The sequence below is a fragment of the Podarcis bocagei genome (assembly GCF_964188305.1).
Source record: "Podarcis bocagei genome assembly, chromosome: 7".
NCBI lineage: Eukaryota > Metazoa > Chordata > Lepidosauria > Squamata > Lacertidae > Podarcis > Podarcis bocagei.
In genome coordinates, this window is record NC_138132.1 from 73,139,011 (window position 1) to 73,164,111 (window position 25,101).

At 44.4% G+C, this 25,101-nt stretch overlaps 1 protein-coding gene and 1 long non-coding RNA gene across 2 annotated transcripts in view; one reads left to right on the plus strand and one right to left on the minus strand.

The window, feature by feature from the left end:
• CFAP74 (cilia and flagella associated protein 74) overlaps window positions 1-22,100 on the plus strand; it is an 89,299-nt gene extending 67,199 nt beyond the window's left edge. The window contains exons 24-39 of the mRNA XM_081202256.1: window positions 917-1,090; window positions 1,926-2,059; window positions 3,539-3,815; window positions 4,843-4,977; window positions 6,318-6,445; window positions 7,312-7,446; window positions 9,943-10,052; window positions 11,632-11,687; window positions 14,576-14,695; window positions 16,004-16,159; window positions 17,098-17,224; window positions 18,348-18,502; window positions 19,364-19,499; window positions 19,901-20,028; window positions 20,801-20,935; window positions 21,812-22,100. Of these exons, the coding sequence (XP_081058382.1) occupies window positions 917-1,090; window positions 1,926-2,059; window positions 3,539-3,815; window positions 4,843-4,977; window positions 6,318-6,445; window positions 7,312-7,446; window positions 9,943-10,052; window positions 11,632-11,687; window positions 14,576-14,695; window positions 16,004-16,159; window positions 17,098-17,224; window positions 18,348-18,502; window positions 19,364-19,499; window positions 19,901-20,028; window positions 20,801-20,935; window positions 21,812-21,910 (2,205 nt within the window). The 3' untranslated portion in view covers window positions 21,911-22,100. The remainder of the gene's footprint in view (window positions 1-916; window positions 1,091-1,925; window positions 2,060-3,538; window positions 3,816-4,842; window positions 4,978-6,317; window positions 6,446-7,311; window positions 7,447-9,942; window positions 10,053-11,631; window positions 11,688-14,575; window positions 14,696-16,003; window positions 16,160-17,097; window positions 17,225-18,347; window positions 18,503-19,363; window positions 19,500-19,900; window positions 20,029-20,800; window positions 20,936-21,811) is intronic.
• The window catches only part of LOC308591208, a 186,575-nt gene that overhangs the window by 125,244 nt on the left and 36,230 nt on the right, over window positions 1-25,101 (minus strand). The window lies entirely within an intron of this gene.

The following is a 25,101-nucleotide window of genomic DNA, read 5'->3' on the forward strand; positions in this document are numbered from 1 at the left end:
CCAACCTTCCACTTTCCTCTTAACCGTTTCTTCGCTCCCCGATGGAGGTGTGGCCACTCCTGACTCATGCCCTCCCTCCTGTGGTGAGCTGCCAGCGCTTCCCCCCTGGCTCCCTTCCTCTTCCCTGCTTCCTGGCGGTGACGCTGGTCCCGATTTCCAGCTGCTCCCCCCTGAGTCCCCTCTGGCTCTATCTTCCTGGGGTGCCCCCCTTGCCCTGGCCACTGGCGCTCCCCTCTGTGAATCCTCCGATTCACTAGAAAGACTAGGAGATCTCGGGTCGTCGTCATCACTCATCTTTTCTTCTGCCTCCTCCCCTTCGCTCTCTGTTTCCTCCCTTGCCCGTGCCTCTGCTCCTAAACCCCTGACACATAGTGTTCAGTTTTATTTTTTTATATGATATTTATTAAACTTTCCATTTTAACAATCCAATCAAACCACATCATATATTCCGAATTATACATATTATTCAATAATCAAACAGTCCAAATATTATGCCAAATTATAAATTTTTTTTGGGGGGGGGGACTTCACCATGCTCTGAGGTCAGGGGAGATCTGATGATCTCATACTTCTACTGCTTTTCATGATCATTCCCGATAGTTCCCATAAGTCATTCTGATGTTTTCAGTTTTAATTTTTTAATGTATATGTTTCTCTTGATGCATCTCTCTTAGAGCATATCTACAAGGTGGACACATTGTTTTAATGGTAATTCTTTCTGTCTAGGGATCTCTAGGAATTGCACTTAAGATAGCAAGGATAGGGAGAGATCTCTTAACAAAATTATTGGAACAATAAACTTGAGTTGACTCAATGTCACCCAGTGCGCTCCATATTTGAATTGAGATTTGGACCTGAATCTATTCTGCCCTAATTCAATCATTACACCACAACACAACTTGTGTTCTTGTTTCAGAGTAAGCCAGTTGAATTTACAGTCCATGCAATCGTTACAACCTCAGATTTGGAGATCAGACCAACTGAAGTGGATTTTGGATTTTGCTCTATCTATGAAGCTGTCAAAACAACAATCACACTAATAAACAAAGCCATCCTTCCCCAGGAATTTGGATTTGTGGGACTCCCAGAGGTAAATACCTTCTTCTCAGTTTCCAACACAATAAATATTCCATGAAGTTTTGTATGAAGAAGAGAATTGTACCCAAATGATTACTATCAGAGCTGTGTATATCTCATTTTGAATAAAATCTGTCCCATGAACAGCTCAGTTCTGTAACGTGCATAAATTATCACACTAATCAAATGTATATCATTTAGTGTGTTGCATAATATATTCTAACATGTTAATTCATTCTGGGTTTGCACATTATGGAAAAGTGGCGAGGAGCTATGTTCGTTTCAGCCACGCTTTCAAATTATACCATTTTATAGCCATGAAGGCTAGGAACTTTTTTTAAATGGAGATTTTCAGCATACGGTAATTGTGTTCCCAGTACTGCACTCTAGGGTATTCTGCACTCCACTCAGAATATATGCAAACACACAGCCCTGATCATCACAATATGCATGGGCTAGGACCAAATGAATATCTGTTCCTGATAAGTGCATTATTAGGCAACACATTTCCCCTGTTTCCATTTGAACTATAGTGCATCTTTTTCCTTTTTCTTTTGGTATATTCTCAATACTGTACATTTATTTTTCTCTTTTACTCCCTTTCTTTTAAAAAAATGTTTTTATTGAAAGATTTTTCCATAAGTAACAAAAGTACATGCAGTGTCTTTGTTTTTATATTGTGAGAAGATGAATGAGTGTGATTTTTTTCTACCACTTACGGAGTTGGGTTGGGGGCAGGATCCAAACTGGGAGGGTTTAGAATTGGTAGGTTATTTTCTGGAGGGTTAACATTTGGATTATGGCTAGTTTGTCTGAGAGAGTGATGCTTTTTTGCCTCCTTCTGAAAGTTTGTAGAAATTCAGCCCAATGATGGATTTGGAATGCTCCTGCCTTTTGAACACTTGCAGCTGGACATAATCTTCAAAGCCCAGCGGGCAAAGGAATACAGTTTTGAGCTGACTTGCAAGACTGAAATCAACAGGTGCGCACAGAGTTTCAAGCCATCAAGGGTTATTCCAATGAGGCAGGATAACCAGGTTTGATCCCCCGATCTGATTCAGGTTTGCCCCAAATGGCCAAAACACATTGCAGTTAGTGGGAAGGAGGTGATAGCCAACCTATACCTGTTTACTGCTTTGGGGACGGGGTGCTTGCATTCTGCATGCACATGCACGCAGAGGCCACTTTCCTTTGCTTAGCCAGGACCCTCAGAATGCTTCCAAATGACCTGTTCCTTGAGCATTTATCCTGATTTGTTTGCTGAGAGATCAGATGATATGGGCTATTTAATGAGCCTGCAATATGATTTCCTCATAGGAAGATTAGATGATGTGGCATGAAAGTGCTACCCCACACTTTCAAACTGCATTTCCCTGCCACTTTTCAACCTTTGGGGGAAAGAAGGCTTGTTGCACAAGACCCGACCCCCCCCCCCCCCCGCATCAACTATAATTGTGCAGTCTGGAATTGCTGGTGTGTGATTGAATCCTACATGAAAACAATGACAGCCTGGAAATGCCACCAGTCTTGGTGCCCTGCTGAGGGGAAATCAGCCAGGGTGGAAGAACTGCATAGGAAAATTAGCAGCTGTGGGACTGGGTTAAACATGCATTGCTACCTGTCGCTTCTTCGCAGCAAAGCTTCCCCCACTCCGGAGCTTTGCATGTTAGAACCAAACCCAAAACTTAAAAGTGAATATTTGCAGTTCCTCTACTTGTAATAAGCCACCAGAGAACATTCCAACTTCTTTCAGCATTTCTGCAGTCATGTTTCAGCATCAGCAGCATCTTTTCAGTGAAAATTAAGTATTCCAAAAGTGGGAGTTAGAGCAAAATGTTGCAGCATGAAGTGCTCCTGTGCAGTGTGTTCATCCAGGATGCATGTTTTTGTAGGGCTGTATGGGGAATGTTTCCCCTTTACGCTTTTTGTTAAGAAAGGTTTTGAGTTTTATACATCTTCAGGTCAATTCAGGGTGGACTCGTTGAAAATAAAAGACATAGCAAACTTAGGTCCATTAATTGCAATTGATTGTATTCATTTAAATTTTACTAAGAGTACATTAGCCATGCCCATTAATTTCAGTGGGTCTACTTTGCATAGGGCTAACATTGGAGACCAACCCAGTGGATCTACTCTAAGAATAACTTGGTTGGTGCAACCTTTTTTGTCCTCTGCTGAAAACTCTTTCTTCTGCATGGGTATGGAGCCATTTTGGCTACTTAAGCAACCACACTCACACCTGAACATTGGGATTAGAGGGGCTGTTTCCATCTTGTGTCATCATGGTTTGATTTCCATATAGTCTTGAGCCATAGGGGTGCCACAGAACCTGGAATGGGCAGTGAAATATCTTTTTACTTGAAAGCAATGAGATACTTGTCATAGGGCTTATTTAAAGTCTTGGCAACAGGCTGCGTATTGTGCTGTGACCGGATTTTTTCAGCTGTGTTTCCATTTTTAGACAATTCAAGCTGTCATGCAAGGCAGTTGGAGTCCACCCTCCTCTTGAGCTCTCTCATACCTTGGTCCAGTTTTCTGCCACTGCTCTCAACGACGTGTCAACAGCAAATATCTTCGTGATCAACAATCACGTCAGTGTCAATCAGTTCACTCACAGTGTCCCAAGAGTTGGCAAGGGAGAAGTGGCCCCCGTTGGGCCAACTTCCTTCCAGTTCCTTGTTCCAGAAGACTCTCCTATTACGATCATGCCATGTGTCGGAACTGTCCTGCCTGGAAAGGTAAACACACACTCTCAGCCTCTTAAAGATCTGGATAAAAAAAGAACCTTCATGCTTATGGAGTACTACAGTCTATGTATCTGGCCTGAAAGCAAAATAAAGTGTTGAGAGCACATGTAGTTTTAATTCACATTTTTAAAGAAGAAATGTAACCAGAGTCCTTTTTTTGTTCTTCACTAGATATAGTTCAGGCTTCTTAATAAGGAGAGCCTATGCTGCAAGCGTAAAACCCCAGATTTAGGAAGTAACATGGACATGAATGGATTGTGTTCATTTGCTATACAATGTATATTTTGTGAGCCCAGAGGGAGGCATGGAATTGACAGGCCTTGTGGGGGGACCATACAGTGTAAGGGCAGAAAAGGGCAACCAGAATGATCAAGGGACTGGCGTAACTCCCCTTTGAGGAACGGTTACAATGCCTTGGAGAGTTTTCGTTTAGAAAGCAAGTTGAGTAATGGGGGACATGATAGAGGCGTATAAGATTATGCACAGTTTGGAGAAAGTGGATAGGCCTCTTTCACAATACTGTAACCTCATGGGGTCTTACAGTGCTGCTGAATGGTGGGAGATTCACAACAGGCAAAGGGAGATACATCTTCACACAGCTGCCACAAACTATAATTCTGGCTACCAATTTGGATGACTTTGAAGGGGGATTTGACAAATCCATGAAGGCTACCAGTCATAATATCTATATTACCTCCAGTATGCCTCTGAATAACAGTTGCTAGGTATCATGTGTGCTAGAGTGCTGTTCTACTCATTTCTTGCTATGGGATTTCCATTGGAGCTCAAAGGGGCATCTATGGTTTTCTTCTTCCACATTTTATCCTCACAGCATTGAGGTGGATAAGTGAGAACAGGATGCTTTGGCCAGATCCAGCAGGCCTCCTGCTTTGTTCTCTATCATGGATTGGATTGTCTGTTAAATGGAGCATAAGTCTGAACTCCATTTAACTACCCAAGTTCATTCTGCATGTTCTCTTTCTTTCCGGCCTCCTCTCTCCTCCCCCCCCCATGCCAGAAATGCATGCTGGAAGTATCCTTCCGTCCAGTGTTGTGTGATAAGCTTATCAGGCTGGAGGCAGTCCGCCTGCTATGCCAGGCTGCTGAAGCAAAGGCTCAGCTGGAGAAGAAGGCTCGGGAGTTGGAACTGCAGGTAAGTGTGGGAGGGATCTATGACACCTGCGTGTTGCTCATTGCAAAGAACATCTGCTGTACTCATGTCACACTGTGTGGAGAGGCAGGTGCAGCTTTAGGAATTGCCAAGCCCCGCAGTGGTGGCTGATGCCCATTGCAACTGGTGGAGCGGAAGGCAAGGGAGCCCAAGAAGTTGTTGTTGTTGTTTAGTCGTTTAGTCGTGTCCGACTCTTCGTGACCCCATGGACCAGAGCACGCCAGGCACTCCTGTCTTCCACTGCCTCCCGCGGTTTGGTCAAACTCATGTTTGTAGCTTCGAGAACACTTTCCAACCATCTCATCCTCGGTCGTCCCCTTCTCCTTGTGCCCTCAATCTTTCCCAACATCAGGGTCTTTTCCAGGGAGTCTTCTCATGAGATGGCCAAAGTATTGGAGCCTCAGCTTCAAAGTATTGGAGCCTCAGCCCAAGAAGTAGGGAGGGTAAAAGCCATTGACAGTGAAAGCCAACCAATTCTAGTTTTGTCCCCATCCTTTAATGGTGACACTAAGGAGGAGGATGCTAGCAGGCAGTGGTTGTAAGGTAGAAGACGGGGGGACGGGACCTGTCTACAGGCAGACTGAGGTTGGTGGGGCAGTGCCCCATTTGCCCTTATGAATCAGTCTCTACTACCCATTCTTCAGCAACTGATATTCAAAGGCACATTGCCTCTGGTATTGGAGATGGTGATGGTCTTTCCTCATCAACCTCCTGTTAACATTTTGCTCTCCAGACATGCCTATTTCTACCATATCCCTGCTCTTGCCCACATATCAGCCCCTATTGACAAGCAGTCCATTACGAGAAGGGCTCACAGAGCCAGAAGCAACTTGTTGGGTGGGGAGGAGCCACTACAATCACTTCCCAGAATGTAGATTGCTGTTGCTTTCCAGGAGGGGTGAGGCAACGGGGAGGTCAGTGTGGGGCAAAGGCATCAGCAGAAGCACTGGATTGGCTCTGTGAGTGCATTTATACCATGCAGACCTTCCTGACACCTTGCCAATCCCCTCCGTAACCAAGCGTTCCACCTGCCAGAAAGCAAGCATAGTGACTCCTTCACACCTGGTGATCCACTTCTACACAAGGTCCTCATTGGAAGTGGAGTCCATGTCTTGCCCCCATAGCACAACAGATTCCTTCCCCATAATTCTCCTCTCTACTCAGCTCTGTTATCATCTTCCTTTCCCCTCCCATTAGGCACCTGCTTTCAGCAAGGGGAGGTTTGCTCTGACTCCCCCCATTCCAGCAGTAAACCAAAAGGCTTTGCTTCCCTGCTTCTCTCTCTCTCTCTCTCTCTCTCTCTCTCTCTCTCTCTATGGCAGAGAAGGAAAGACGAAGCCCTTCTTACCCGGAAAGATGGAAAGAGGCCATCAAGCATATTATCCATCAGTCAAATCTCAAAGCACACCCGACCATTTCAGCCGCCCAACCCAGAGGACATCTCTCCAGAGTGCGTGAGAAAAGGCATTTTTCATTTCCCTCATCCACAGCTGACCAAGTGCACCTCTCCATGACTGTCAGGGTGCATGCCAGGGTGTGGACAGCTAATTCAGGCTCGCATCAGGCTTGGAAAATCTTTAGCACAATGCCCTCAGTGGGCCATCCTCCTACACTAGCACCCTTCCCCCCATTATGGATTTATCTAATGGTAAAAGTGAGTAGCCAAGAGCTGCTGTTTCCCACAAACCCCAGAGTGATGCTTTGTTAAACTTCAGCATTATAGGAATTTTTTTAAAAGTGGCTCATAGCCACCCAGCATGAGAGTAGGCAGGATAGGCTTCAGAGATGGTAGATTCTGCTAGAGCATTGGGACCCCAGAATAACTGAAGACTTAAGAACAAACAAGCAGGAAACAGGCAAACAGAGCTGGTGCAACTCATTTGCAGAGCACCACAATGGCTGCTCCCACACCTAATCAATAATCTACAATTTAGGATAGATTCCTAATGGATTAGCCAGCAGTCTCCCTTACAAAAGATGTGGCCAGCAACCTTGCCATTTGATGGAACTCTCTCCAGCAGTCATCCTGGCTTCTTTTTACCCACTTCTAAGCAGGTAGGGCTGTAACTCAGTAGCAGAGCATCATTTATGGGGGTAGCAGAATTAACCTTTACTTGTGTAATTTGGTCAGCGGTTCGAATCCCTACAACGGAGTGAGCTCCTGTTGCTCAGTCTCTGCTCCTGCAAACCTAGCAGTTCGAAAGCACGCCAGCACAAGCAGATAAATAGGTACCACTGCGGCAGGAAGGTAAACGGCTGATTTGTTTTGTTTTTCTTTTTTCCTCGCCATCAATGTTCTCTTTTCCTCCTCTCTAGTTCCGAAGAGTATATCGCAGCTCATTTATCTCTGATCCGGAGCTTCGCCAACCACTTCGACAAATATGTTATCCCTTGCCTGATAGCATGTGGAGATATAGACGAGAAGAAAGGAACTGAAAACCTACAGTACAAGTACAGTGATGAATGTGGAACTAAATATATACAGAGCCGCCTGCCAGGTCATTGATTCAGCTAGCCCAGTATTGTCTGGCATTGAGAGGGAGAGCCTTATTATTATTATTATTATTATTATTATTATTATTATTATTAGTACCCCACCCATCTGTCTGGGTTGCCCTAGCCATTCTGGGTGGCTAGTTTTGGTTGAACTCCAACTCCTATCATCCCAAAGGATTGGCCATGCTGGCTGGAGCTGTTGGGAGGCAGGGTCCAGCTACATCCAGAGGGCCACAGGTTTCCCATCTGCATTGTAATCAGCCTTGATAAAAGACAGTGCAGCTACTCCTACAGAGACACAGAAGGCAGCCTTCTTTTTGGGATGGTGCTCCCAGCTCCCAAGAGCCTTCTGTCCAGGGAAGGGAAACCTGTGGGCCTCTGAGATGATGTTGAGAGAAAGATATATACAGTTAGTCAGATCAAAATATCCATTCTTATGGAGTTGAATGGTGCTGCAGTCTTGTTAGGGTGGCTCTGAATTCTCTTGATCCGAATCAGGGGTGGGGAACCTCTGTGATGTTGTTGGACTACAGCCCCCATCATCCCTGACCATTGGCCCTGCTGGCTAGGACTGATGGGAGCTGGAGTCCAACAACATCTAGAGGGCTGCAGGCTTCCCATTCTTGGTCTGTTAACTGAAAGTGGCTCTCCAGGGTCAATTGCAGAGAGTGAGAGATCTTTCCCATCTCCTTCCCCTTCTAACTGTGGAGATGCTGGGGATTAAAGCCAAGGCCTCCTGCATGCCGAGCAGGTGCGTTATCTGGGAGCTGCAATCCCCCATACAGTTCATGTGGCGGGGGTGTTGTTGTTGTGGTTGCTTTGGCTACATCTGTAGCTGCTAAAATTAGCAAGTAGTCTGTGTGCCTGTTGCAACAGACACAGACTTCTTTGCGTCACAGGATAATTAAAGGCTAGACTTGCTCAAGCATACTTTTGTCAGACTTGTACCCTGGCCATATAGTTTTAAATGCCTTGAGCATAGATGTAGATGGGAGTTGGAGTGTGGGTGTGTGAGAGAGAGTGCACTTCTTCCCCCGCCACATGGCAGTGTATCAGGGGTCACTTTTAAAGTAGCAGCTATTTTGTTCTATGAAAATGGGAAAGGAAAAGGAAAAAACACTTGTTGTAATTTACCACTGCACTGATGGATTATTTGCAGTAGGGGTTGAGTGGATAGGTAAACCAGTTAAGAAGCTTACTACACAAAGCCAGCTGGAACAAGTGCTGCTGTGGTGTAGTTATTAGAGTGCTGGACTGGGACCCAAGAGGCCAGAGTTGAAATCCCCACTCAACCATGAAGCTTTCTCGGTGTGACCTTGGGCCAGTCGCAGTCTCTCAGCCTCGCCTACTTCACAGCGTTTTTGTGAGGATAGAATGGGGTGAGGCTGATCCATGTCCATCACCCTTTGTTCCTTGGAGAACAGGCGAGATATAAATTTAATAATAATGATTAATAAAACTGTAATAAATAATAAATTGGTTAGTGTAGCACAGTGGGGGAAATGACTAAAATGTAACCCAGGCAGTTCTGGTTCAAATCTTGCTTCTCTCATGAACTAACTTCATGGCTTTGGGCCAGGGCTGGAGAAGCTTTGGCCCTCCAGAGGTTATTGCACTCCAGTTCCCATCAGTCCCAGCCAGCACAGCCAGTGCTCAGGGATGGTGGGAGTTTGGTCCAGCAACCTCTGGAGGGTCAAAAGTTCCCCAACCCACCCTTAGGCCAACCATTCTTTCTCATCCTCTGCCCCCTTGTGCAGCATAGGGAAAATGTATGTCTCTCCTACTTTTCAAGGAGTGCGGTTGTTGTTCATGAATTTATTTATAAAGTTCCTAGTTTCCTCAGCACCATACAAAGATTAAGAAAGGAATCTCAGTCCCCGGCCGCAGGCTAATAAATACGATGCAGAAAAAGAAAGAAAATAGGAAAGCACATAAATTTGGGCACCATGTTTTTGTTGTTGTCAGGATTAACTGAGGACCAAAGTAGTCATGATTCTCAATCCATAATTAAGAACCAGTCAGAGTAGATCCATTGAAATTAATGGACCCTACTTAGCCATGAGGGAGGAGGAGAGGTTTAGCCCTTTCTCCCCTCCCACTATTGTCCCAGCAAAAATCCCCTCCCTTTACTCTATACTACCATTAGCCCAAAGGGAAAAGTTCTTTTTTCATACCTTCTAGACTCTTAATTCTACTGCTGATTCAAAATCCATATTAGGGCAATATCATTTTTAGCCCAACCCAAATATCAGATATTGGTGCACAAGCCTTCAAGTTCAAGAAAACTGTATTTCCAATGCCTCCCATTTTCAAGCCATGTTTGCACATACTGTACTTGAGACCTTGAATAAAACACTAGGGTGACTTGCAGTCCATATATTGGAACAACCAAATACCTTATATATTCTGAGAGCAATCATCATTTTTCTTTGTTTTTGTGTGTGTTTGTAGCCCTTATTTTACCTTGTACCTAGAGCTGCATTGTCCTTCCGTAGCGCCTGCTCTTATGGTGATTTCGAATAATGGGAGAACAGTCTTCAACTTTGGGGATGTTGCCGTAGGTATGGAACCAAGCCTCCTCACACCCTCTTGCTAGAACGGTGTTAAAGCAGCAAAAATATGTCATGAGTCTTAAGATGGAGTGTAGAAGGGTGCAGTAGACCTTGGAAGATGCTGAACTCTTTCACTGGAGGTTTTTAAAGGGAGGTTGCATGGGCATCTATCAAGGAATCTTTAGCTCTGATTTCCGCATTGCAGGGGGTTGGACTAGATGACCCTTGGGAAACACATGGGGTGATCTCCAGGCTGTAAACATTTTGCAGGAGGGACTGGAACACTTAACTGGAACTGTAGGTTTGTGCAGTTAAAGTGAATTAAAGGACCTGGCACAACAATTCCACTTTAAAAAAACAAAAGTGGTTTGGAAAGTGACAGGGAAATGTATTGAGAATTGTGGAGTGAACAAATGATTAGTGGGCCGATGTGTAAGTACCCCGCAAAGCAAATCAGGATGAATATCAGACGAGCGGTCATTTTCATATAACTGCTCCTTAAATAAACCAGACCAAATCCTCAGTAAAGAGCTGAGTTGGTTTAATCGCTACACAAGCTGCTCCCCCACTTTTTAAAACATAAAATCCACCCATTAGCCAGATCTGTCTTGAGCCTTGTAGAGAGTTAGGAATGTTTAAAGTGACATGATAGTGCTATAAATGTATACCACAGATGGGGCTGTAGTGCTGAATCAGGAGGGACTCCCTTGTTTGAGTCTTTGCCTTTACTGTGAACTCACTAGATAACTTTAGAACACACACAGTCTGATTCTTGACATGGCTCAAACCATATATTGTCCCTAAAAGGGCATTGGCAGCCACATTGTATTTATTTAACAAGGCTTATACCATTGCCTAATCACCAAAAGCCTCTAAGACTTTCCCATAAAAAATGCAAATAATAATAATTTAAAATGCTAATACGTAGTTGGGGTTGTTATGGGGAGGGAGCAGGGGGAAACTGTAACTGATTGTATGTTTGTTCTTATATTCAAAATTAATAAACATTTTTGTAGGTGCCAATAAAATCATATGTTAAAAAACTCAGTTGACATAAACATTGATCAATATTGATCAAACATTGATTAAAATATAAATTAAAGCAGTTTTGCAACAAATGCATGTCATGAACATTACATGCTAAAAATTGCATGTGTTGGTAGACTTGCCTAAACAAAAAAAGTTTTAGCAGGTGCTGAAAACTAAACAGTCAATGAACAAGGAGTTCCAAAGAGTAGGTGCTGCAACACTAAAGGGTCAGTTCCTTGCATGTAGCAAATAAACATTGTGTGGCACTTGTAAAAAGTGTCCCAGTTCTACACATGGAACAGCTGGACCTCTGTCTTCCCTACTGAAACATCTGAAAGCATCTTAAGAATTCTTCTTTGATTTTTTTATTTTATTTGGGGGGGGTTGTTGTTTTTCTGGAATAATATGAGAATGGCTTCTGGGTGGATTTTTAAAACAGACTTCCACTGGCTTGATTTCCTGGTTTGTTTGTTTGTTTGTTTTTATTTGTATGGCCGTCCAATAAAGATGCTTTCTGGGTGGCTCACCTTTGTAAATGCGAGGTTCTCTTGTTTACCAGGGCACACAGTTAAGAAAGAAGTGAAGCTACATAACATCTCTCAAGAACAGCTGGTTGTATCCTTTGCTTTGAATCATCCCCTCTCTGTTCCCAAAATCTGTGGCTGCTCAGTAGAAGACATCAACTGGAATCACCTTCTGCTATTTGGGGTGAAGTATTCCAAATATTCCAAAATAAACACAATAGGATACCCACATATACTTCCATCTTCAAAGTCACAGGTTAGAATATTACCGTATTTTTCGCTCTATTGGACGCAGCTTTTCCCCTCCAAAAATTGAGGGGAAATGTGTGTGCGTCCTATGGAGCGAATGCAGGCTTGTGCCATAGCCGCGCGCAACCCCTCCGGCAGGGAGAGGCTGCACGGGGCTATGGCTTCTTTAGCCCTGCGCAGAGTCTCCCGACAAGGAGAGGCTGCACGGGGCTAAAGGGGAAGCCAAAACAGCGAGCGGGATCCATCCCGCTCGCTGCCTTGCCTTCTTCCATAGCTGCGCACAACCCCTCCGGCAAGGAGAGGCTGCACGGGGCTATGGATTCTTTAGCCTCACGCAGCCTCTCCCAGGAGGTAGAGGCTGCACGGGGCTAAAGGGGAAGCCAAAACAGCTTGTTCCATAGCTGCGCGCAACCCCTCTGGCAGGGAGAGGTTGTGTGCAGCCTGTACGCTGCTCTTTGGGGCGGGGGGGGGAAATATTTTTTCCCTTGATTTCCCCCCCTAAAAACTGGGTGCGCCCTATGGTCCGGTGCGCCCTATGGTGCGAAAAATACGGTATATTATGGAGATACCTGTGCTACTAATTTAAGTTGGGTACCCATTGAATTGGCATGATTGCAACCCGCGGATCCTGAAAATTATGGTTTGGTGAGAGAGTTGAGAATCACTAGAGGTTTCCTCCACTGCTTTGGAGAACTACTGTTCCCAGGGGTTTCCTGAGGAGCAGGAACAGTTTGTATCTGTAGTGGAGACAATGGAATAGTAGGTGCATCTTATAAGAGCACATCTCAGTTACTGAATTTCCTGTGCTGAGTGGGCAAGGATTGAAAGGGGCTATATTATCTATTTGTTTGAAACCAACACAATCTGGAACCCTGAAAAGGCAGTGTTCCCTGTCATCTGGATATAGGAGGCCCCTTCAGACCTTCTGCACTCAGCAATGGAATGGGTTGGAAGCTGAGCAGGTGGGGTCCTGTGCCCACTACCTGAACAAGGCCTTTGTGTTGGGATATTGTGGGTAAATTAAAATGCCAGGGATCTCAGAGTCATCAGCTACAGATCACATTCTTGCTTGTCACTGCCAGCAGCAATAGTGGGTAAGCCCGCTTGAGGTAGGGAACATAAAGTAAGATGATATTTTATATATCCTGTACCATATTTTTCTATGTATCACACGCCCCCTAATTTTGGGGACCCAAAATTAAGAAAATGGGGGGAGATTGTCCCTGTGTATAAGACTACCCCTCCCTTTTAACATTTTTTTTAGTAAAAAAAAACCCCTAGTCTTATACACGGAAAAGTATGGTATATACTTTTACCACGGAAAAGTATGGTATATTTTTACCATAGTTTCTTAACTTCCTGTTGCGAAGCGTTTTTATAAATCTGCAAATAAATGAAATAGATGAGGCACTTTGCTACAACCTGCATATCAGCTGTCCACCATCTGATATTGTTCTTGGCATGCAATCTGAGGTGTTAGGGTGTGGCCTGGTGGAGGGGCAGCCAGCCCCATGTCATTTATGCTTGTCTGTCGATCTCTTGCTCCTTCCACTTTTATTTTATTTTATTATTTTTAATGTATACATCATTTACATGCCAAAATGGCTTCTAAGAAGTTTACATGTGTAAAATCAATTATAAAATCTATACGTAATTAAAATACACAGTGAAACAATTTCATGAAAACGTACATCCATAGCTAATATCTGCAATGAAACAAGCCAGAACAAAAGCATAGCAATGAAAAAAACAGTTAAAACTATTAGATCATGAAGTTAATGTTCAGGAAAATGCTTGAACCCTAAACAGGTATGCATGTATTCAGGAGCCAGCAGAATGCTAATATTGATGGGGCCTCTCTTATATCTGCAAGGAAGGCATTCCATACCACCGGTGCCATCAGTGAAAAAACCCACCTCCATGTAACCACAAGCTGATAATAATTAGGCCTCTTCCTTTGCTTACAAGGTTTTTCAACATACTGCAAAGCAGAGTGCCGGTGAAACACCGATTCACCCCTCCATCTTAAGTTGCTCAGAAACCAGTGTTTGCATCTGCAGATCTAGATTAGCAGCTGCAGATTTTATGCAAGTGTACATCATAAGCCTGTGCCCAGAGTCTTTTATGTAGCCGGAAGTGCCCCTGTATGTAGTTAGGCAACACATGGCAACCCAACCAGGCTATGGTAGATGAATTCAGTCCTCTGGCAAATACTAATCACCATATTTTTTTGCTCTATAGGACGCACCCGGCCATAAGACGCACCTAGTTTTAGAGAGGGAGAACAAGAAAAAAAAAATTCTCTCCCTCTCTGTGCAGCGCCCCTTCAGTGAAGCGGCAGGAGAAACGGAGCCCCTTCCATTTCTCCTCCCGCTTCGCTGAAGGGGCGCTGCGCAGCGCCTCTCCAGCAAAGTGAAGCCTCTGCAGCACAGTGGGAGCGCTCCCGCTGCACTCTGGAGGCTTCGCGTTGCTTTCGCTGAAGCCATGGAGCCTGCACTCACTCCATAAGATGCACACACATTTCCCCTTAATTTTTGGAGGGGGAAAAGTGCGTCTTATAGAGCGAAAAATAAGGTAATATCTGAAGGGAAGTCCCCATGCTTGCTAATTCTTGTAATAGTCCCTAGGTAACAGATTGCCATGGCTGTCTCCATTTCTTTTCTTTTTGGGGGGTGGAGTGGTTGCTTTGGTTACCACTAAACTTGTGTTTCCTTGAGCTGTCATTTTCAGCTGGGATATTCCTTCTTGAATCCCTTTGGATCCTTCACGGTGCTAAATCCTTTCTGGACACTGGAGGAAGGTGAATCCCGCGTTCTTCTCATCTCATTCTGCCCAGAGGAGAACACAACAGTGAGTCTCTAAACAAAGAATTGGTTTAGTTTATTTCATTGGTGTCCCAGCTTTCCTCCAAGGGGATCGTACTGCAAGGGTGGAGAACCTCAAGCCCAGGAATCAACTGCGGTCCTCCAGGCTTCATTATTTGATCCTCAGAACTCTCCACAGGCCACAACCCCTTCCACACCATTCCCTGGGCCTGCTGAAATTCTTTGAGGATGTGTCCTTGAACTAGGATAGCTTGGATAAATGTATGGGTTTTGAACTATGCTAATGCCTCTTCCTTACCTGGATGAAAGATGGAGGTAGGGTTGTGTGTGTGAGTGTAGAACATCTGACTTTTCAGTGGTTGAAATGTTGCCTATGTACAAAGGTAAGAGGCACAGCCATTGCTCCCCCCCTTTTTTTTACCTCTGGCTTTGCCCACCACTGGAATGTGGCCCCTGGAAAGTTCTCCACAAGGAAATGTGGCCCTCTGGCTGAAAAAGGTTCTGCAGCCCTGGCATACTCTCCTCCGTACCCATTTTATCTTAAGGTCCGGTTTATATGTGACGCAGACTTCATGACAGGTGGTTAATCGTGCATGAGTTCTGCATGCCCCCACCATGCTTAAATATACCTGTCACATGCCCTGTCCCACAATACATGCTGTGTTAGCATGCTAGCAGAGTCTGCGCTCAGATCATGTATGCCTGGCTTGTTAACGCTGGGCAGACATGTTAAGTGCACAGGGAAGGGCCAAAAAATTTTGCCGCCTGAGGCAGTGCAACTGGCAGACACGGTTCCCCTCAAAGTCAGGCTACAAGGCCAGCTAGGTTATTTTGGCACTCTGATGACAGTAATACAAAAAAAAAAATCAGTTCAACTAACTATAAGTACAAACAGACAGACATATTAAAACAAAGAATGAATATGCATATATAAATAGAAATGTGTATGTACATTTAAGTATATCACACATTCAAATGAAAGCCAGGTGGAGCCAGAGCCAATAACAGGCAGAGCACTGGTGGGTCAGTGCCCCCATTTGCTCATTAGTCCAAGCGGACAGAAAACAAACATGGCTGTCCCTAGTGGTTTTCTTCTGTACAATTTGCCCTGAGAATGATGTAATGTTATCAAGTGCGAATGCTCCCACTGGGACTTAGTCCCTTCCCCTTTGAGACAAATGGGTCTAGCCATCCGTAGTGGACACTTTACTATCAGTAGCCCCTAAATATCAGGAAGGTGACACTGACACTCAGCTTTTATTGAGCTCCTTAGGTGGCTCATGCCACCTGAAATAATACTATCCTTACTGACCAATGATGATTTATCCCACAGTACTTTGAAATGCTGGAGATCCGTAGTGGGAAATTCACTCTAACCCTTACCCTGACAGGCCAGGGTGTCATCCCTTCAATTTCTTGCTCAGTGGAAGGAGATGTATTCGACATGGGATATGTTCTTGCTAAGGAAACAGCCACTGCCACTTTCAAGGTAAATCACAACTGCACTGTGAATAGGGATGTTGAAGGATTCCATCAGAAATGGAAATAGACGGTCCGTCTGAGGTCAGGAACAGAAATTACGCACGTGAATAAAAGCAGTACAGTTTTACCTTGGATCCCAAACACGGCAAACCCAGAAGTGGGTGTTCCGGTTTGCGAACATTCTTTGGAACCCAAACATCTGACTACAATTCCCATCATCCCTGACCACTGGTCCTGCTAGCTAGGGATCATGGAAGTTGTAGGCCAAAACATCTGGAGGGCCAAGGCTTGGAATAAACAGCTGTCTTTTCAATACTGTAAAAAGCCAGGAGAAAGTATGCTCCAAATCCCAAGTGATGACCAGAACGAGTGTATTTATATGTTTTTTTTTACAGGGACAAAGCAAACAATGCCTTGAATTAGTGGCTAAGACACTGGGCTATGAATCAAGAAACCCCCAGTTTGAATCCCACCTCTGCTTCACAACTCACTAGCTGGCCTTAGGCAAACCACAGCCTCTGTCCCCTCATCTGCAGCCTGTGGGATAATAATACTTACTTACCTCACAGGAAGGGTGGGGAACTAGTGGACCTCCAGCTGTTGCTGGACTGCAGCTCCCATCATCCTTGGCCCAAGCTGCCTGGGGCTGATGGGAGCTGGAGTCTAGCAACACTCAGAAAGTCACAGGTTCTCCATCACTTCTGTACAGAGTAAGGATTACAACTAGATCACACACGCAAAGCATTTAGAATACTTGAAGGTGGTATACTTGAAGGTGGTATAAGGCTGCTGTAGCTGATTGCTATTATTATTAATCAAGATTCCTTGTTAATATAAATGTGCCCATGCATTGATATAGCAGAAAGACAACCACAGAAAAAGGTTGAAGTCAGTTTGCAGGAACACAGCTTTTGACTCTGCCGTTGGTTGATTGGTCTCTTGCAGATAGAGAACACTTCGAATCTGACCCTGAAATACAATATCCTTCTTGACTCGCTCTCACCAAGCAGAGAGAGAGAACAGTCAAAGATTCCCCCTTTCCTCGAATCTCCAGGGAAAGCAGACGTAGTTGGTAAATAATTGCTCTTAATGCTTTTGAATATTAATTGATGGAAGTGATGGAGATAATTGTGGACTTACTCAAAGCAATCCTGTGTTGATCAGGATCTGTATATATTCTGTGAAAGTAATTCTAAGAGTAGGCGCAGTTGCTGTTTATAATTCCAGCCACACGGTGTAAGTAGGGATGTTGGATAATTCTTTCGGAACCAGGAGTGGAAATTGCCGCAATCTGCACATTTGTCTGAGTTCAGGAACAGAAATCACACAATCACCCGGCATCCTTTTTTTAGTCCATGAACATAACGTAAATAATTACATTATTTTCTGCATCATTTTTGACATTCCTTTTCCACTGAAATTAATTTAAGAAATAACTGTTTTCATTTTGGTCAGAGCAGATAGTGAGATGTATAGCATAAGTTTTAGCAAAAGCCAAACTGTAGCAGTTTGCAGCAGTTCCTGCCCTCAGATTTACAATCTGGAAGGTGCAGCGTGAAAGGGTAAAGGGCTGGCCCTGCTTCTCTTCTCCGCAGCAGATGAATGGAATAGCTGCTGCTGGACGGCAGATGAAGGAGGGGGGAAAGCCTATGGAGTTGGAGTTAACAAAATGTAGGCAATGGTGTTTAAATGGCCCTGATCAACTAAGCAGCAGATTTTTAGATGGTTACTTTTAATACAACTATTTGCAAGCACCATCTTCATAGGCATTCCTACCTGCATAGGAAAGAATGAGGATCTCTCCTCTAAGATGAAGACAGCTGTGACTGCTGAAATCTTAAGTAATCTTTTCTCACATGCATAGTTATCCGGCTTTACTTAATAAACTAAAAACAGATAGGGCTTCCTTGGCCAGGTGACAAGCCTTGTGTTCAATATTTGCTTTGAATTGTTCTAATCTGTGGTACTTTAGTTCCCTAAGCCGTGTGTATGTGTGTTGTGTGTTTCTTTCTTATACCTTTTTAAAAGCTTGACAGCAGGCTCCAGCTTAATACTTTTAATCATCCAGATTTTTCCAGCTTTGCTGCTGGGTTTTTTACCTCTCCTGTAGAACAGAGTGCTGAAAATATTGGCCAAGCAGATGGGGCTCTCCAGCTGCTTTTCTCCTACCAGTTTGTGTTTCCATCCTTTCCCAGGTACACAAAATTACAGTGGTTTGAGTGTGTTCAGCGTCTCTCCCGTGCAAGGCACCATCGGTTTCAAGAAGTGTCAGGAGTTCACCATCACCTTCAGCCCTGATCATGAGAGCCTATATTATTCCGATTGCCTCCACATTTTAATCTTTGGCAAGGTGAGATTGGCTCAGGTAGGGCTCTGAACTTCAGTTGCTGGAAACTGCAGGAGGGGAGAGTTCTGCTCAGGTCCTGCTAGTGTCCTGGAATCCCCAGCATCTCTAGGTAGGGCTAGGAGTGTTTGCAGTCTGAAACCCTGGAGAACTGCTGCCAGCCAGTATTGGCATCACTGAGCTAGGTGGACCCAATATGGTCTAGCTATATAAGGCAGCTTCCTTTGTTCCTGTATCTTAAATACAGGGCTGAGTGGCGTGGCATTTGTTTTGCATGTAGAGGATTCCAGGTTCAACCCCCAGCATTTCCAGGTAGCAAGTGCCAGGGAAGACTCCTTGAAAGCTTGGAGACTCACCTCCAATCGGTGTTGAGAGTCCGATGCAGTGTAAAACAGCTTCCTATGTTCCTAAGGCTCTTGTAAATTTGGTTCTTGGTACACTATGTGTGGCACAATCCAAACAGAAGTGACTGGCCTCAAGGACTGAGTTGTGAAAGTGTCTTCCCTACTTTAAGATGAACCGGTGAATGAAGGAACATTGGTGATGAATGAGGAGTGCATCTAGTGTTAACTAGGCCAAAGGGCAAAGCACTCTCAAATACCCTGGAAAAGCAACAAGAATAACTCTTCCTTTTGCAAAGCCACTAAAAAACCCCAGCAAACTTCATTTGGATTTCTACAAAGTTTCTGAACTTTGATGGAGAGCTTTGAATGGTTGCCCAAAAGCAACCACTTAATTTCCAGACCACTTAATTGTTTAAAGAAAAAAAAAACCCTCAAAGCTGTTTGCAAAGAGAGTTGCTGCCGAAACTACCAAGGGCTGTTGCAGTAAAGTGGAATAAACATTAGGCTGCGATAATCTTTTTAGGAAACCATCCGTGTGATCCAGCTGAAAGGGGCAGCACGGAACCACATAATGTATGTGGAAGGAGGTGACCGGCTGGATGTGCCCGTTGAGTCACTGGCCGTAACTACATCTATGGCTGAAGAAGCAGCCAAAGCAGGTAGCCCACCTTAAACCCATCCATATTGATGGATGAATCTCTGTTTCATTTTTAGAAGCATGTTTAGATTAACTTACCGCACCATGTAGAATGCTGATGTATGTTTTAATCTGTTTTTGTTTATTGCTGATTTTTATATTTTTAATTAGTTGTTTTTACTGATAATTTCATTGTCTTTTTTGGTAAACCACTTTGAGAATTTTTTTATTAAACCAAGCAGTGTATAAATTTTATGAAACAAACAAACAAACTGAAATTGGCAAATTTGTCTATCCCTACCAGTGGCAGTAGTTATGGTCCCTGTACAATCCCAATTAATACTGTTTGGGAGTGTATATGTATGTGTTTTTACCAACTTCTTGCCCCACCAACAATTACAACTGGATTTGTTTCTCCTGCAGAGAGCGGCAAGGCTACAAACTCCATTCTTCTGAACCTGGAATGTGTACAGTCAGAGACTTTTGTTATCCCAGCCACTCGGGAGCTGAGAGTTGGCGCGATACGAAGCACTCAGTTTGCATCAAAGAAGGTGCAGGAGCCATAGGGACCAGGCATATGTCAGTGGCTCCCAACACCCTCACCCTTAGAGGACCCAGCACAGTGGTTTTCTGGGAAACATGGGCCATATTCCAAGGAGTGTGTTAACACTGTTTGGAAGGGATGGGACTCAAGTTGTAGGAAAAAGCCAATCATCTCCCTCAGTCGTTTTCTACCCTTGGAAGTCTCTCTGCAATTTTTGGCCTTCCTTCTCATGAACCATTTTGCTAGCATAGGTAAAAGAGGCACATTGAGAAAGGGAGCGACAATACCCTGGTATGTGTCACCTGGGGAAAACTCCCACCACTGTTTCCCTGCAGGAGAATTGCGAAGAAGAAACAGGGAAATAGAGGTATAGGTCAGGTCTGATGTCAGACGCAGTGGCAGAGACCCCATCGTTCTCTTACAGACCCTGGCAAACCAGCATGTAGAGTCCAGCTCTGCACATCTTTGTGTCTAGGGATGTCAGAGAATTCATGCACAAACAAAAATGGGAGCAGAAATTGCTGGTGTTCATTTTTTTTTTTTTTACACCAGCACAAATCAGTGCTATAGATTCACCTTATTATGGGATACTTGGAAAAATTGAGATGGTCTCTTCCCTTCCTTTTTTTTTTAAAAAAAGAATCCCGGTTTGAATTAGTTCTACAAATGGGGAGCAGATCTTAGGGCATGTTCACTTATTCACCCAGGCATGTTTTGTGCCATGAGGTTTCATCAGCCATAGTGTCTGACAGCGTGTTGTGAACCTTTTGTTTCTGCAGAATGTAGAATTCAACTGGGAAAACATGCAACTTCTTCAGCTAAAAGGATTCACAGTCGATCCTATGAAAGGAAGCGTTGAGCGTGGGCAAACCAAAACCATCAATGTTTCTTGGGTGCCCCCTGCTGGATCAAATGTATGTTGCAAGTTTTAAAATGTGCTATTTATTGCTATTGTATTATACTTCCCCAAGCAGTAGGATACGAGGAGGGAAGTTTTTTATAAGGTCAGTTTCCCTGTTAAGCAAAGGAGGCTTAGGTAAAACACCAGCATAGCTGACAGAATATTCCATGTTCAACATCTGGCATCTGCAGTTAAAAGGATCTTGCATAGCCAGGCTTGAAACATCTCTGCCTGACATCCTTCATAGCCACTGCCAGTTAGATGTCTGGCCTAGATGGGCCAATGGTCAGACTCTGTAAAATGCATCTTCATATGTCCATGTGAAGCATGAGAGTCATTTTATAGTAGACACTCAGGGCCAAACTGAACACGACAAGCAGCTTTGTATATAACATGCAATTTTTATTTTTAATGCAAGTAGCATCTGATGTGGAGGCTGATAATTCTCCAGACTGCAGCAGGTGGTATGGGGAGAATTTAACTCTTTCCTTCCCTCCTGATCCTATTGGTGCCAATGGGGAATTCCCCTACCCCTTGCCTTAAAAGAAGCAAAGGAGGAATCCTCCTCAAGACCAGTGCTGATGGATGGTTGAAGTTGTATTTCAGCAACATCTGGAGGGTCACAAGTCTCCCATTCCTGCTCTAGATGAATCTATTTGGTTGTGGGGAGGGGGTGAGTGACATTTATGCACCCTTTATAACAGTACTGGAGCACCTGTGGCCCTCCAGGCAATCTGTCAGCCCCAGCCAGCATGACCAGTGGTCAGGGTTGACGGGAGCTGTAGTTCAGAAAACATAAAGAAGTCAGTGGGGAGGCAGGGCTAGCATTTCTGTCCACTGGGCTGCCTGCAATTTCTGCCTAGCGCTTCCCTCCATCTTGTCTCTGCAGCCCAACCAGCCTGTGAATGGATCAGCCATATTGAATGTGAAGGGAGACATCAAGGAGGTGTACAGTGTCTACTTCATGGGCAGGATCGTGACCAAGTGAACTGCCACTGAGCTGAGGCTCCAAACTGCCCTTTCTGAAGAAAGATGGGAAAACATCCCTGGGGGTGTTGGATCATTCATCCTCATGAATTTCCCAGAGCATCCAGAACTGAAGCAAAAGATAACAGATCAAAAAGAAGATGAGGAAAAGTCTGCAGTCTGAAATGGCATAATCCAGTTCCCTTAAAGTTGCTTAAATTGGGGGTCCTTTGTATCCTTTCATAACCAGCTCTACTGAAACTAGGAAGATTCCTTCAGAATATATGGGCCAAGGTGGGATCCTTATGGCAGTCTCAGCTTTCAGAGATGGAAGGCACAGGAAAGTCTTACTTTCCTTTTAAGCTCCACCCTTAGGCTCTTAGGTGGGGCAGCTGTGATTGTATCACCTGATTTCTTCCTTTTTCTGTTTTCTGTTTTCTTTTTGCGGAATCCAAATTTTATGGGACCCACTGATGACTTTAATTTGAGTCAATTCTGCACTGTTGTTTGGAATAAAGTTCTCTGAATACAAAGATGTTTTAAAGTAGCTTACGTTGTGTATTCAGTTGATTCAAACTTTTTTAAAAAAAAGAAAAAGAAAGGAGGTCTGGTATACTTTCTTCCTTATGTTTCAGCAAGGGCCAAAGCAGCAAAAAACTTATTATTTCCCCTTGGTGCCGGGACTGTCTCAATTTTGAACTCACACAGCCTCCAGTTGTTCAAGAAGCAATGTTGTAGCCTGAAATGATGGGAGTTTGTGGGCGGTTTGAGCCCCAGATCCACACCCATCCACCATCCATCTTCGTTTCTTCCTTAGAAGTTCGCTTGACTGAAGTTTTTCCAGGCCTTTTGCAAACATATGTCAATCACTGTGAAGGGCAGCTAATAGCTGTTTATCCTCACAGTCTGATCAGCTGGCAGAACATTCCATCCTGGCCTCTGAGCCAATGAGGTCTGTTCCAGGGTGATAATTGCACACTGCGGGTGGTGCTATAAATGACAATAATTATACTGTAGGAGCTTGCACTGCCCAGTATGTGGCCTCTGCATGCAAATGCTTGTTCCACAACCAGTTATTACAATAAATGTGTGCTACGTGGAATATTTGGTAATGTAAAGACTTGCAGACATCACATGCTGTTGCATGAGTGTCAAGGCCTACCCAATCATACAAATCTCTTTGATTGATTGGTTGTGTGCCTGTGAAGATAGATGCAGCTTTAGATAACCTTTCAGAGCCAGGGGTTGTGAAACCTGTAGCCTTCTAGATGCCATTGGACTCCAACTCCCGTCAGCCAACTCAGCACTGTCAGGGATGATGGGAGTTGTAGTCCAGCAACATCTGGAGGGCTGTAGGTTCCCCATCCGTGTTTTAGATCGCCCTGATTGTTGTCAGAAATTGAGATACAGTATCCAATAAAGGTTTAGAGCGCAGAGATTTTGGAAGAAATCATGCTTTTGCTAGTTTATACCAAAATTGGGTAAACACCCACCCACAGAGCCTCAGGCAGTGGTGGCTGATGCCCATTGGGACTGGTGGAGCAGAAGGCAGCAAGACCAATAGTAGCTGGCACCAGAGTCAACGAAAGGCAGAGCCAACCCCATGAGTGGTTGCAAGTAAGGGCGTGGGTAGGTGAGGCTGACTGCCAGGAGGTTGAGGATTGGTGGGGCTTTGCCCCACTGAACTGCACTTTTTAATGCATCTCTAGCCCCACCTTGAGTTGATTGAAATGAGTCCACTCTCAATCATTGGCTGAGTTACAGATGTGTTCATGATACATGTTTTGAAATACTTCAGCTGTCCAGATTACAGCCTTCCCATCCTGGTGCCCTCTAGATATTTTGGATTGCAAACTCCCACCAGCCCTGCGCCACTGGCCATGCTGGTTGGGGCTGATAGGAGAGAATCTCTTGGAGAGCACCAGGTTGGGGAACTTGGATTCAGAAGGTGAAACAAACTTCCTCAACGCAAGAGCTGAATGGGGAGAACAGGGGCTCAGGGGTGGAGGTGGGAAGGGATCCTTTGGAGAAGGGGGTAGGTAGCATTATCAAAGTGTTGCTCAACTGCCTGGTGGGGTAAGAGTAATACGTGAAAAGCATTTGGAAGAAGGGGTTCCACATCGGTTTTCCATGCCTTCATAAGTCTGTTCCATCCAATTTTCACATTTATTATTATATTTATATTCTCTGAAGCGCTTGAAGTGGTGAACGTGGTTCTCCTTTTCCCCATTTTATCTTCACTACAACCCTGTGAGGTGGGTAAGGCTGAGAGACTAAGTGAGCAGCCCTAATCCTCACTGATCAATAGTCATTTCCTACCACTGAGCCCTCATCCTTCTAGTCTACCAAAAGCATTCCCAGCAGATGACTCTCCAACCAATGCTTGAAGACCTCCATTGAGGGCAGAGCCCACCACCCCTCTGAGGCATTGGCTCCACTGTCAAATTGCTCTTTAGAAGTACAGTTGATGAGTCTTCATTTTTAATGGAGTGGGAAAACATTAAGCATTTCAGCTGTCAGTAACCAGGTGCTTTTAGCCTTTCTTCTTAAGGAAAGGGCTCCAGACTATTAATAGTTCCAATGACCTTTTCCTGGCCCTCTCCCACCCCACCCCCTCTGTCTCATAGTTCCTACAGAAGGAGTGCAGTCTTGCACGTTTGCAGATAATAAAAGAATTTAGGGTGGTGTTTTTGTGTTTTTTAAAAGATTAAGTGAGCAGCATGGACTAGGATCCCAAGAACCTGAAGGTTGATCTAGTCTGGTTTCTTCAACTATAGCCCCCAGGCCCCACGGAAAATTTCTTTGGGATGTGGGGAGCTTTCAAAAGCAAATTGTGATGAGGGAATCCAAAATCCCCACAGGGCATGTTGCTTTAGGACCCATGTTAAGTACCTCTTGGGTTCATGGTCCTTGTTTTTTTCTGGATTCAATCCCTCAGAAGCAATGGTTCTAGAGGAAAACTATATTGACAAGTGTGGGATCATATAAAGTGTTCCTCCTTTAAGCATAAACCCTTACATAGCCAACACGGCAGTACCCATGCAGAATATGAAGGTATATTTAGGCTTTGGGGGAACACCAGGATTTGTAGAAGTCATACATACATACATACATACATACATACATACATGGGGGTAATTCCCCCCTCTCTCACCCCCACCCCAATGAACCATGATCTCCAGATCCACAGTGTTATTGCATTATTGCCATCTG